The sequence below is a fragment of the Chanos chanos genome, chromosome 3, assembly GCF_902362185.1.
Source record: "Chanos chanos chromosome 3, fChaCha1.1, whole genome shotgun sequence".
In the NCBI taxonomy this organism is placed as follows: Eukaryota; Metazoa; Chordata; class Actinopteri; order Gonorynchiformes; family Chanidae; genus Chanos; species Chanos chanos.
The window spans coordinates 42,190,511-42,204,223 of record NC_044497.1 but is presented as its reverse complement, the minus strand read 5'-3'; the positions used below and the strand labels follow the sequence as shown (position 1 = coordinate 42,204,223).

Below are 13,713 nucleotides of genomic sequence, written 5' to 3'. Positions count from 1 at the left end.
CCAATCGCTGCTTGCATGATAGTGATGAATTTCTTGTACTTCATCTTCAGACTCGTTTGTCTTTCAATGTAACAACTTGCTAGTCCTTCAAAATCTTAGCAGCATTCAACCCTTTGGCAAATTCAGAAGCCACAGAAACATACTAATCTTCATGTTTAATGACAGACAGCGAGAGTCTACCCTACTCTACCCTTGTTATCGTACGTGCAGCGAGTAAACACATGCACATGTTCTGTTACTACCTTTGTCTGCTCTCCACACTACAGACACTCCCTCTTTCCTACACTACACACGCTGACAGATGTCCATTTCTCTTTCCTAGTGGGATGGGGAGTGTGTGAGAGAGAGAGAGAGAGACAGAGAGAACACATCCACCACGTTGGGCAGGCTGATGGCGCGTCACTCTTACATAATTCTGGAGATCTCTAAACATTACACTAATGAAAATGCTGCAGGGAGAATAATTGTGGTACTAAGCCCTGACAGATCATGTACGCACCCCCTCCCCTTTTTTCCATAATCCCTCACTGGAGCTAAACCCTCTCCCCATTTGTATCACACTTTGTCTAAAACACACTAAATGACCAATCTCTAGCCGTCCAGCACTTCACTTGATCGGGGTGTGTTTCCATTTGGCTCCTCTGCAAACTGTTCTGCCCTGTGGCAGAAAGGAAATAAATGGACCGAGCATCCAGCCAATGCAAGCTTGGGAGATGAAATTATAGTCCGGCGGATTGGACATCTAGATTAGAGCTCAGTGAGGAGAGACCATGAGAGAGGGAGATTGCTATGTGACAGATCACGGGGCTAAAAATCCCTTCGTACTCCAACACACTCAACAAAAATAAGCCTATAAATATAAACCTCCATTTTCACTCTGTTAGGTAATCAGTACATATTTTGTGAAGTGTGACAGCACATTGTCATGCTTCACTTTGATCATGTCTAAAATAGCAGTAGAAAAATAAAACACCAAGCTTTTTGATTCTGAATCAAATTTCACTTATAATATCAGATACATACATAGAGTGAAACTCAATTAGTTATTATTTCACGACTTTTCCTTGGATTAATGCGCATCTATCATTAGGTAAGGCTGTAATCTTGTAACCCAACTCAATCAGCAGCCATGTAAATCTAGCCAGATGTTGTTAAGCCCTGCACTATGTTTTGTGGAAATATCACAATATGTCTCATATATGATGTAATAGCTGAATACAACATTAAAGCGGTTTAGGATAAGCCATTAAAAACCATGTGACAGAAACTGGCCTTCAGAACAAAGATGTTAGCACAGTAACTCTAATAAAAAATAATGCAAACAAGATGTACAAGTTAAACTGATAAATCAATGGGGTTTTTTTCCAGGTCTTTCTAAGAGCTATCAATATTTAATTGATTTATTGAGAGAATGTTTGGTTGTCAGCTGTGTTGCAACATTCAAGTCAAAAGATACGTATATAACTGAACGTTTGTTATTATTAAAGTCAAATCATTTTTCAAGTTTTCTTAATTGTAAATTTACTGCATGTTTGAAGAGACAGTTGGATTTTGGGGTGTTTCTTACGAGAAAACTTTTTTTTCACAAAAATGATGTTCTAACAAATGTTAAGAAACTGGATGATAGGGGCTTCTGACAGAGGACCACTTTTTTAAATGGCCTGCATATACTTCTGGACAGCAACCAAGGGGTGAGCAAAAAGCAGGCATGTGGTGTACATTTAAACAACAAAAAGAAATTATAAACTAGAAAACATCATTTGCAAAGGCCATGTTCCAGTGGTTCAGAGAACGGTATAACTCCACAGCTCAAAGTATCAGTGGTATTTTGCTGTGCATCCAAAAGCACAAGTCTGCCATACAAATCTCTTGGTTGCTGGACTTCACGTGTGTTTTGTATCTGCTCAGTACTCTTAATGCTTTTATGTAAGCAGTTTGTCATACTGTCAGCCTCTTCTTTCCTCCACCAAGTACCACTGCTGCACTATATCACATATTATGCAATGTATCCCTCTGCCAGATGCATGAACTTAACCCTAAAAAAGCCATGTTACTTGTCACTTACAATTGTATTTGAAAAAAAACCCAACAACAACATATAACAAACAAAAAACAAACAAAAAACATGCAAAGATATCCCCTGCATTGAGGCTACAGAGCTTTCAAAAGAATAATCTGAAACACAGTTGTTTATTTCTAAGCTGTTTAATGCTTTTTTGGATATTTTAATGGCTTATTTTTTTTTTTTCAGGGTGTAGAAGGGCTCCAGTGACTATGCCAAAGAAGGGCAAAGCCCATTTACATCGGACTCCATTTCCATTTTTAAATTCATAGATCATGAATAGTTTTGATTTAATAATCTTGTGTGAAAACCATGATTAGCATACCTTTAATTTCCTCACTGTAAAAGACAATGGACGGACAGCCTGGCGATTTGGCGATGTGATTACAGAGCAACGCAGACACACTACGCAGAAGTATAAATGCTCACAATGGCGTAGGCCACTTGCGTAGGCTCCACACAGAGCCTACGGAGAAGTCAGCCTTAACACGTATCACTGGTCCACCAGTAACTCCATATGACCTGCTCAGACCTTAAAGCAGAGACTCTGACTCAGGCATAAATGAAGGACGAATAGGCCTCCTGCACCTGCCCACACATGAGCAACACAGACAGGGAAGGCCATTGAGTAAGGGCTGGACAAGATCCAAATAAATATCTAAGCTGTCATTGTAATTGGTACATTGATGCATGCACATGCATGCATGATAAGAAAGTGACATTAGTTACAGCTCGCCAGTAGACACAGAGAACCTGCCAGCAGACACAGAGAATGAAAAAAATGTGTGTATATATATACACTCAATGAGAACTTTACTAGGAACACTATACTAATACTGGATAAGGTCTTCCTTTGCTCTCAAAACAGCCTGTCACGTTCATTGTTGTGTTCATGAAACCAGTTTGAGACGACTTTTGCTTTGTGACACGGTGCATTATCATGCTGGAAGTAGCCATTAGAGGGTGGAAAAATTGTGGCCATGAAGGGACGCACATGATCAACAACAATACTCAAATAGGCTGTGGCACTCAAGCGATGATTGATTGGTATTAACGGGCCCAAGGTGTGCCAAGAACGCATTCCCCACGCCATTACCCCACCGCCACCAGCCTGGACTGTTGACGCAAGGCAGGTTGGGTCCATGGATTCATGCTGTTAACGCCAAGTTCTGACCCTACCATCTGTGTGCCTCAGCAGAAATGAGGTTCATGAGACCAGGCTACGTTTTTCCAGCCTTCAAGTGTCTAGCTTTGCAGCCTCAGCTTTCTCTTCTTGGCTGACAGAAGCGGAACCCTACATGGTCGTCTGCTTTTATAGCCCATCCGCCTCAAGGTTCGACGTGTTGTGCATTCTGAGATGGTTTTCTGCTCATCACAGTTGTACAGAGTGGTTATCTGAGTTACCGTAGCCTTTCTGTCAGCACGAACCAGTCTGGCCATTCTCTGTTGACCTCTCTCATCAACAAGGCGTTTCTGTCCGCAGAACTGTCACTCACTGGATGTTTATCGTTTTTCGCACCATTCTGAGTAAACTCTAGAGGCTGTTGTGCGTGAAAATCCCAGGAGATAAGCAGTTACAGAAATACTCAAACCCGCCTATCTGGCACCAACAATCGTAATCACATTTTTTTCCCCATTTTGATGGCTGATGTGAACATTAACTGAAGCTCCTGACCCGTATCTGCATGATTTTATGGACTGCACTGCTGCCATACGATTCGCTGATCAGATAATTGCATGAATAAGTAGGTGTGCGGGTGTTCCTAATAAATTGCTCAGTGAGTGTACATATATCCATACATACATATGGTCACAGTAGGCAAGATAATGGTGATTTAGAGTTAAGGAGGCCATGCATTCTCCAGCGTAAAAACCTGAAATAGCACAAAAATAGGGCTGAAACTTTGTACCCATTCACGACTATCAGATATCACCACTCTGGCGATGTTATATTTCACACAATCTAGAGGAAACTGAGGGTTGAGTTTTCGCTGACATGTAAAGAGATCTATGCTTAAATTCTGCTCTGATCATGGATGTACATGATGCTGATAAAGAGGCTCCTAAGTACAACATTCAACGTTCTGAGTTTTATACCTGAAGCCCTTACGTCACCCTGTCGCATATTTGACAGATGTGATTAAACATTCCATCACATAGATGGCTTTCATTCCAGGAAAAAGAACTCATAGACTATGAAAAGACATTTTTTTGATGTAGAAAACTCGTAATCTTATTTTGGGGACTCGTACTGAAAAACCAGCCACACTAAGCTCAAAAGCCTCTTTCATTTATATTCTTCAAAATCTACAGATACACATGAGTAAGCACTAAAGTAAAACACCAACATGACGTGTCACCAAGTGGTCACCCAAAGCCACTGAAGCAGCATCAACACACTGTGGTATAAGTTCTACAATTTTCTGCGACGCTGTTGAAAGGAGGTAACAAAAACATAACCTTAGCCAAACATAACCTCAGGCACCACTGAAGAAACATTCATTTCGGTTAAGATCTCATGACTGAGGCAGTGATGGTGTATGGTCTGCATTACTTTCATGTTGATCAAGCCATCCAGTGACCACTCACGCCCTTCACACAGGGGCAGTTTCATCCCACATCTGTCCACTCTCATAAGGATAGAAATGGGACCACTACAGGATTAAGGTGATCACCCGGAATGGCTCTGTATTACTGACATTTGCTGGGGCTTTTTAAAATGCTGAAATGACCAAAACCATGTCAGGAAACGCACCCCACTATGACACAGCTGTCAGAACCCTTCACTGTGGGAAAACAATGCTCTCAGAGCTGTAGATTTCTTTTGATGTGTGTCACACATGCACACACAAGCTTGTTGAGAACAGGTTAAAGGGTGACTCATCTGACCAAGTAAGTTTTGTCAGTAGACCACTTCCTATGTTCTCTGCACCAATTAGAAAGAAAAAAGCATGTATGTTAAGAATTAATGCAATGAAAGACAATCATGACCTTGAGTAAAATTCTGTTGCGTGCTCTTGCCATAGATTGAGGTCTACTGTCAGCTGCTTCAGAGTTAAGAGTAATTACCCTTGCACCTCAAAACAGTGTGCCTACTTTGATGGTAAAGTACTATGCACACTCAACCACAGCTTTTGACCAAAGTTGCTGATATCTTCCACACTTCCATGTTAAGATCACTAAAGCCACTGCTCCTAGTGCAACTTGAGTATGTTATATACTCTATGTTACTGAATCTCTAGGCAACATTGCACCAATCACCACTTTTTCACAGTAACTGAGATCTCTTCTTCTGGTCATGGTAGACAAGATAATAAGTGCCTGTCTGCTCAGTATTTTTATACAAGACTTTCAGCGTGATGAGATGTTGTTTAATTTCCAAGCCTGTACCAAGTACTTGGCCTCAGTATACATTGTGTTCTTCGTTTACTTAAGTTTTTCTTTTTATTTTGACCCGTAAATTTTTTATCGAGATACTGTCTGGACACATATCTAACAGTGAAGTGCTAACACCTGTCATTCTGTCTACTAACAACTACCAGACATGAGTAAACGTTTTTTCCTGTAACGCATGTATGACTTCTACGACCACAAAAAGAGTGAGCCTAGTAAAGGGTAGGCCAGGTCGCTGCGTTTCGCTGTCACAAGCTCAGTAAAAGTATGGCCTACAAAGAGGGCAAAGTCACTAAGTAGAGTAAACACTAAGCGAGCTGTTCTAAGTTAAGTCGAAAACACGGGCATTCTGTTCCATTTGCTTCATAATTCGCGTAGTTGTTTTCACACATCTTACTTCCGAGAACAATAGGCAATCGAAACCATGCCAAAAATGGCAGTGAAATACCTTATTCGCAAAGTCCTCTAGGAAATATCAAATAAACGTCGCTTACCTGAAACTGGTTAGTAATCGATGGTGATTATTAAACACCAAGTAAGATGAAAGAAAAACCAAAAGCCAAGGCGAATATCTCACAGAAGATAAAAAGATTGGATTTTTGTACACACTCCCAGATTTCCTGAATCTACCAGGTTTGGGCGTGTCTCTGCAGGTGAGTCGACGCGTCTTTTTTCACTGCTGTACCATGTGATCATCTGTAGGCGAGTTTCACCATTCCAGAAAGGGTGTTTTCAACTAGGATCATTCAGTTCAGTGTAGTAAGGTTACTGGAGAATTGTTTATTATACATAGTCTCATTGGCCTTTTAAAGAATGACTCATTGAATTATCTAATCGTAATTTTGCCGGAAAACACGTTCAAAGGAAAACATCAGTTTCGGGGGTTAAATTCACAGCACAAAGTAGAGGCCAGTATATTCAAAACGCATCAACTAACTTGAAGCTTTGCTAATCGAATCTTAAAAAAAAATGGAGGGTCATTGCTGTCATACCAGAATCATAATATAAATGTAAATGATTAAAAAGGAAATGTTTAAAAATATTTGAATTCTAAATGTAATACAAGTGTAGCAGAAGTGTGTACTCTCTCACACACACCAGTTGCATGAAAAATAAACATAATTTACACCCTTTTGGAGTTACATTTTGCAATTTTTACATGAGCCCTGACAAAAATGCAAACTCCACATATCACCTTCCCCCCACATTCACACACGCTGTCATCACACACACACACACACACACACAAACACAAACACACATAGGCACATATATATCTACATTTTAATATAACAGTAGCAGTTTATCAGGCCTACATAAATACATTGTAAAACTCTTTAAACATATAGACACATTGTTAAAAACCTCAGACATACTATATATATGAACTGAATCTATAAATGTGTCTCAAGGAATGTGAATCACTCTTTCATTACATAATTTTATTCTTAAATTAAAAACCCTATGGGCATTTTGGCACTTTATTTCACATTGGAATGAATATTTTTCACAAATTAAAGTGCCTACAGGAAATATCTGATGGAGTTTCCTAATACAAACATAATCAGTATTTTTTTTTAAATTTTATAAATAAATGGAAATTGAATGAATTGGCATCATTGTTGTGTGGGTGTTACTATTACAGCGACAGAGCTTCATAGTATTTGATATGTAAAAACAGCCTTTCGAACGGTTACCCTTACAAGTGGGTATGAAGTAAACAGGCAATGCCAAGAACCTTTGCTCTATAGTTTTGTAACCACTCATTCCTTATTTTTAACACATGGTCTGCCCAGTCCTATGTGGAACAGCAGCAAAACGAAGCTAGAGAAATCATAGGCACAGTGCGCTGCATGTTTTGCATGGCAGGTGAGACAAAAGTAGCAGGCAATCTCACTGAGCGAATCAGCAAAGTTCTGTGTGAAATACAGTGAAATGGATTTGAACTCTATATCCTCCTCTCACAGCCATGGTATGCTGCCCTTCACTGCCTTTTTCTTCTCACTAAAAAAAAGTCCAGAGCAGAGTAGTCAGTAGCAGTTTAAAAGCTGGCCAACAATGTCAAAGTGTACACGCTATATGATAAGCACAAAGTTTCCCATAAACCAAGCTGAATGGCTATTTAAATTCAGTGACCATATCTGTGGACATTTATGAATAATTGGTGGTAAGTGGTGTCTTTCTTTAGGAACCAGTTACTATATAAAATAGGAGGACTATCAATACAGATGCAGTACAGAATCAGTGTCGTCATAGAGATGTACAGCTTTGTGTTGTCGCAATGACAGAGCAGGGGGGACTTAAAGAAGAAGATTTCACAGAGACGTATCAAAAATATGAAATAAAGCCTCTAACTGTGTCAAAGACACAAGCACTGAGGGCTGTGGTTACAGTTGTCTCACAGCTACATATACTTACCAAGTAAACATCCAACACAGACTCAGGTGTGCTTTGGCTGGATGCTGATGGAGGTGCACAGTCATCTAGCGCCAGAGTTGAGCTAGATGTCCGATGGTCACCTCTGTGGAGAGAGGAAAGAGGAAAAATGGAAGGAGCAAGAAGCAGTCAGTCAGGGTGCACATCATCTACGTCTCAAGATATAAAAGATAATGGGACCAATACATTCAAGACTTTATGATATAAAATGACATAATGTTAGTAAGAGTGTATAATTGAGACCCACAAAGCGACAGAGTCTGAAACGGGGTCTTTGGAATTGAAAAGTGAAAAACATAAGTTAGACAGGTACCTGCCATTAGGCCGCTCCTCTGGGTCCTCCTTGACAGTGTCTAGAGATGAGGCAGAGGATATGGTAGCAGCTGAGACAGCAGAATTCAGTGTGGTAGAGGTTGGGACAACATCAGGTTGCTGTGGGGAGCCCAACTCTGTCATTTCAAGACACAAAAGCATTTTCCAATTATATAAGAACCATTTGGCCCATGTTCAAAAAGGGGGACTGTAACATCTGAGTGATATGCATAAATAATGTCCATGTTGTCCTCTTCTGTAAGACAATGTGACATTGCAAGAGACATTACAGATCTTAGCAGAGAGTGAATCTACCTTTGTCGTCCAGATTTTCCATGCTTTGCGCTTTCCTCTCCTCTTTCTCCTCTTTTGTTGTTGACAGGACCTCCTGTGAGGAGGACCTGATGGGCTGGATGGAACTCCGCTTCCTTCGAGAGGAAGCACCACGGAGAGCTACACCAAGAAGGAGGAGAAAGGATAGGGAGTGAGGGAGACAGGAGGGGATTGTCCGCTGTAGTACCTCAGACCTATTTTATTTTTTATAATAGGTAAGTACTGTAGCACTTACGATTTATCTTTTTAAATACGACAGTGCCCATGAAGTTAAGGAATCTGTCAGCATAGAAATTAGGTCTGTGGACTGACACTGTGTCCTGCAAGACAGAAAAATGATCAATCTTAATGGATTGAACCTACTCCCAACCAAATAGACACAGTATATATATCATATACACTGTAAAATTCCTGATAAAAATTCAAGCTGCTTACACCATCATGCACCAGAGCCTTCCATGAGTGCTCCACCTTCTTGATGAATCTACAAAAGAAAGTCAAGGCATAGCAATATAAAAACAAACATCTTCAAGTGATGATGAAGTCTTTTGGCTATGGAACAGAAGATGTGGTGCTTCCAGTGTCATGGTGAGTGTACAATGAAGATCAACATTTCTAATGAGAGAAAGAGAATCCTGACACCAGTAAGCTGTTGTTATCTGTACCTGTAGGATTGAAGAATGTCAATGATGCCTAAAAAGATGAGCAGCTTCTCATCTTTGTGTTTAGCAGGAATTCCACCCATTCTATAAAAATGAAAAAAAAAGAAAGAAAAAGAAATTAATACAAGCCAACAAACAAATAAAGGTTCTAGTGGCATGGTAAAGTTTTAGACATTATGACACTTATGGATAATGACTATTTACGTGTAAGAGAGAATTAGGCGATAACATTTTATGTATGTTTCATCAGATGAGTCATTCATTCAAATATGACACTATGAAGGTGGAGCTCTACTCACGTGTAATCATCGCTATCGGCGAGAGGTTCTGTTGCCTTGCTGCCTCCTTGGATGGACTCCAGGGCAGTGGAGTAGAGGACCTTTTGCCCACCCTGCCGCCTGCTGTCTCCTCTGCCTCCCCTGTCTCTCATCTTAGCATCCAGAACATGGATTCCCAACAGCAGACTGTAATCCATGATCTTGAAACTCTCCAACACCTGACAAAGACATACATTTGACAGTGAAGTTCTCTAACATCGAATCAAAACCAAGATCCTACACAAAGGTCTTGCTAATATTTCAGTATTAAGGTAATAAGTAAAAAGGATCTTTTTGATAATTACAATCTTCTAATAGCCTTCCAACAAAGAAGAGTGCTGCCAATGTCTGCACCCTAAATGGGTAATAATTTTCAAAAGCCCTAACATGTTATTATAGATTAACAGATCAAATGTCCCATTGTGATTCATCAAGTGCATTAATGTGCGAGCAGAAACATTCAAACCCACTAAACAAATAGTATTGTCATGTTGAAATCAATGTAAGTCCACATGAGCTGGGTGTTACCTCACATGGATTCACAGCACACTTTCGATGTGGCCTGACTCAATTCATTGGATCCTAAACAGTAGTTTCTAATAATGCCAGGCCTTACTGCCTCAGACCAGTTTTTAAGCTCTTTAATGAATCAGCTGCTCTGCACTGAGTTGTTATGTGTTGGATAATCTTCATAAGAGAAAGAGAAAGAGTTTCCCTCTGCCAGAAATGACTTTAATCAGCTCAGTAAAGAGGTCTCATGGAGTGAGAAAGGTCTGTCATACTCATGCTTACATAAGTATAGTACCAATAGGATTAAGGTTCTGTTCTTCAGAGAGCAAAACTTTTCAAGGAATATCTCAACCCTCTGTAATACCTCATGCATGGGCCATTGTCATGCCAGAACAGATCCCAAATAATGGGATAGAGAGTGAAAAGAGAACATTATCCTCAAATATCTGTTAGAAAAACTCAGATTTGCCTTTGTGTGGCAATGTGGCAATGGACTAGAGAGGTTAAACTCACCCGACAGTCACGCTGTAGCGTCTTCATTAAGGCATTGTAAGTGTCTGCGTCAAAGTAAAGGCCTTCATGCATCTCCTGGAAGTCTAGGTCTTTGAAGGTGGGTGAAGATTTAGCCCGTTCCTTGCGTGAGGCTCGACGCTTGTATGTGGAGCCCTTCAGGTCGTACTTGTAGTGCATTTTCAAGGCCCGAGGTAGAATATTGTTCATTACCACTAGCCGGATATTCACACCACCACACTGGACACAGTAGAGTCCATAGAACTTAGGCAAGAGTGTCCTAGGATTTTGATTCAGGTTCTGTAATGTGAATATTAAAAATGAGAGAACATTTAATATAACACAGACACAGACACACACACACACACACATATATATGTGTGTGTGTATGTAGGTGTGTATATATATATATGTGTGTATATATATATATATCCCATATGAACTGCAACAAATTTAATTATGTATATCATAAGATGTTTATACATTTCTGAAATGCAAATCAAGACATTCCATGAAAAAAGCAAGTGAGAGACACTATGATACAACTATCCCGTATTACAATCTTTTTTCTGAGGGGTTTTCATAATCACTCACCATGTAATAGCCAGGAAGAAGCTTCTGTAAGAATTCAGCCTCTTTGTGTTGAACAGTCTTAATGATGAACTCATCATCGCTGGTTAGATAAAACCAGGAACTGCTGGCCCCCGGATTAGATAGCTCTATCAGCGGTTCTTTACAAATAGAATACTGCAGATCACACACAACCAGTAGATCATTAACATAACAATATGCAACAAGACACTACAATTATCTTTCATAAAACAGCCAGTGGTGTAGTCTTGTGTAAGCAGTAGATTCTGACAGTTCTGCAAATGCTCTTCGGTCATGTGATGTGATCCTTATCACTTGTTATGCAAGTTTCACAGAAACTCCATCAACTCACCAAATAGTCGTCTGGTTTAATTCCAAATAGCTCCCGGAAGTAGCGGAATGCCAAAGGGGCATACGTTTTGAAACGAAAGTCTGGGTAGCGGTGTGCTGGAGTCAGGTTACTCCCCTCACTGATACGAAAAGAATGCACCAACAAATGTTGCTTGGAATCACAGACCATAACCACTTAACAGCAAGTCTTAATAAGCGACAAAACAGTAAGCGATAATTAAGCCATTATTACATCACTTTGCAGTCCATAAGCTTCGTGAACTGCTCTTATATCAAGTTGTGCGTATAGTACCTTGGAAGGAAGACACTCTCTACCACATAGAAGTCCTGCATGAGAACATCCCTGTCGGGTTTGGATGTCAGATTTCCCACTGTGTAGCCGATGCCAAGCTGAATGGCTCCTTTTACAGCATCAGCTGTGGGCTAGAACCAAAGACATGGACACAGTTACACAGGCTTCATGCTATGTGCTACCAGTAAAGTACATCCACTGAGCAATAACAAGGATGTGTCATGTGTCAATTTGAAAAGCTGTACATGCGGTGGTTATCAAAACTGCAAACAATGATAGGAAAAAAAAAGAAACACACAAAAGACAAGGAAGTCAAACACAGGTTCAATGTTTGGTTAAGCATTTCCATGAAGTTGATACTACATTTGTTGACATGTCACAACTGTATCATAATCAAGCTCATGGGACATATTTCTTTTGGCTAGGGTTGGTAACATTTGAGAAAAATAGAAAACTATGATATTTATCTTAAGTTAACACAAGTGGTTGAACTGGTGGACATTCATATTATATACCTCATTTAGTTCATTTAGAAATTCTCCCTCTGTCTTTCCGATTTTTACAAAACTTCTCGTAGAATGCATTAATAAGAATGTTTCGTGTTAAGAGTACCATTCAACAATTCTTTCCTGTAGCTTACATCATTCAGTTTTTCTCTTCTAATCACTGATCCAACACCAGCATCAAATTCCAATCCATAGCTGATAACCCGAAACAGTTTTTCTCATGTGTTCGGTGGAATCAGTAAATAGTGCTTGACATGACAAGTATTCAGATCCAGTTGTTATGTAACGTGGCCTCTGAATACCTGATTACCTATGGTTACAGAGGTACACTATATCTGTTGTACACACAGGCTCAGCATATGAGGATCCATCACAGACACCTGCTCTCAATGGATTTTACATTAGCACTACTCTCCTAGAAATGACTGGAATCTACATAAGCCCCTGAGCATGCTTTAACTGTGGTCCAACATTAACCGGGATCTGTCTAATAACATCTTCTTTCTGCATTACAGACAAAACCAGACTGTACTGTGAGTGTGAGTACCATTACATAATCCTAAAGCATAGCAGCATTCTAGGATATAAATTAAATAAATAAATAATACAAAAAAATCACACAGCTGACTGGAATAAGGCAAAAATCAAATCCTGCCTAATCCAGAAAAGCTCAGCACGCAAATAGGATGTTTTACACGCGCATGAGAAGGAGAAAAATATGGTAAAATAATTTTGGTTTGACCTGACAGAATCTGTCATTGGACCAGTCCCAGAAACGATGAGATAAAACAATGAGATGTGCTGCACTCCAGCACATGTACTCTATCTACAGGAATCAATAAGATCTCATATACCACGGCATGGCATGCAACAACAACAGTCAGGTTCAAAACTGTCATGTCACGTCCAACTTGAAAATTATCCCGTTAAATACAGTATTACAGAAATTTAAAAATACCTGTTTACTTATTTTCTTTAAACAAACATGACAATGTAACAAAATACTTTTTTCACACTGGCTCATAGTAAACGTTCGTACCTTTTTCTGGTCCTTGTTTCCACTCTTTCGAGTACCTCCATCTCCATTCTCATTGGACACTGACATCATCTACTCATATAAAATAATAATGAAAGAAACTTCAAATCTAGCATCCACCAAGTTCTTATTTGAGTGTATGGGCACTGCACACACCCTGCTCTTTGGTTTAAGGTCATATTTATGTTTCTAAGTGCTACGAATTCACAGTTAGTGTTTTGTTGACGTAATGAGCACAAGAGGAAGCGGCCAGTTCCTGTTCTCTGTAAAGATCATATTTGTAATATGGTCTTGTTGCAAGAATGATAATATCACGCTAACAATTAGTACATAGTACAGTAGTTTTCTTTCATGTCTAATTTTGCATTACCAACATGTGGCAAAAGTGTTTCCTTCGTTTTA

General features: G+C 39.7%; 1 protein-coding gene across 1 annotated transcript; it reads right to left on the bottom strand.

Annotated features, from left to right (window-relative positions):
• Nucleotides 1–7,371: 7,371 nt before the first annotated feature.
• Nucleotides 7,372–13,380, bottom strand: pip5k1ba (phosphatidylinositol-4-phosphate 5-kinase, type I, beta a). Its single transcript, XM_030768916.1, has 13 exons — nucleotides 13,315–13,380; nucleotides 11,770–11,900; nucleotides 11,479–11,596; nucleotides 11,130–11,282; nucleotides 10,539–10,835; nucleotides 9,498–9,694; nucleotides 9,202–9,282; nucleotides 8,972–9,020; nucleotides 8,772–8,856; nucleotides 8,519–8,656; nucleotides 8,205–8,340; nucleotides 7,874–7,976; nucleotides 7,372–7,459 (listed from the first exon to the last, which is right to left on the bottom strand). Exons 1-13 carry the CDS (start codon nucleotides 13,378–13,380, stop codon nucleotides 7,457–7,459), a joined length of 1,557 nt encoding a protein of 518 aa, XP_030624776.1. The 3' UTR covers nucleotides 7,372–7,456.
• Nucleotides 13,381–13,713: the final 333 nt, after the last annotated feature.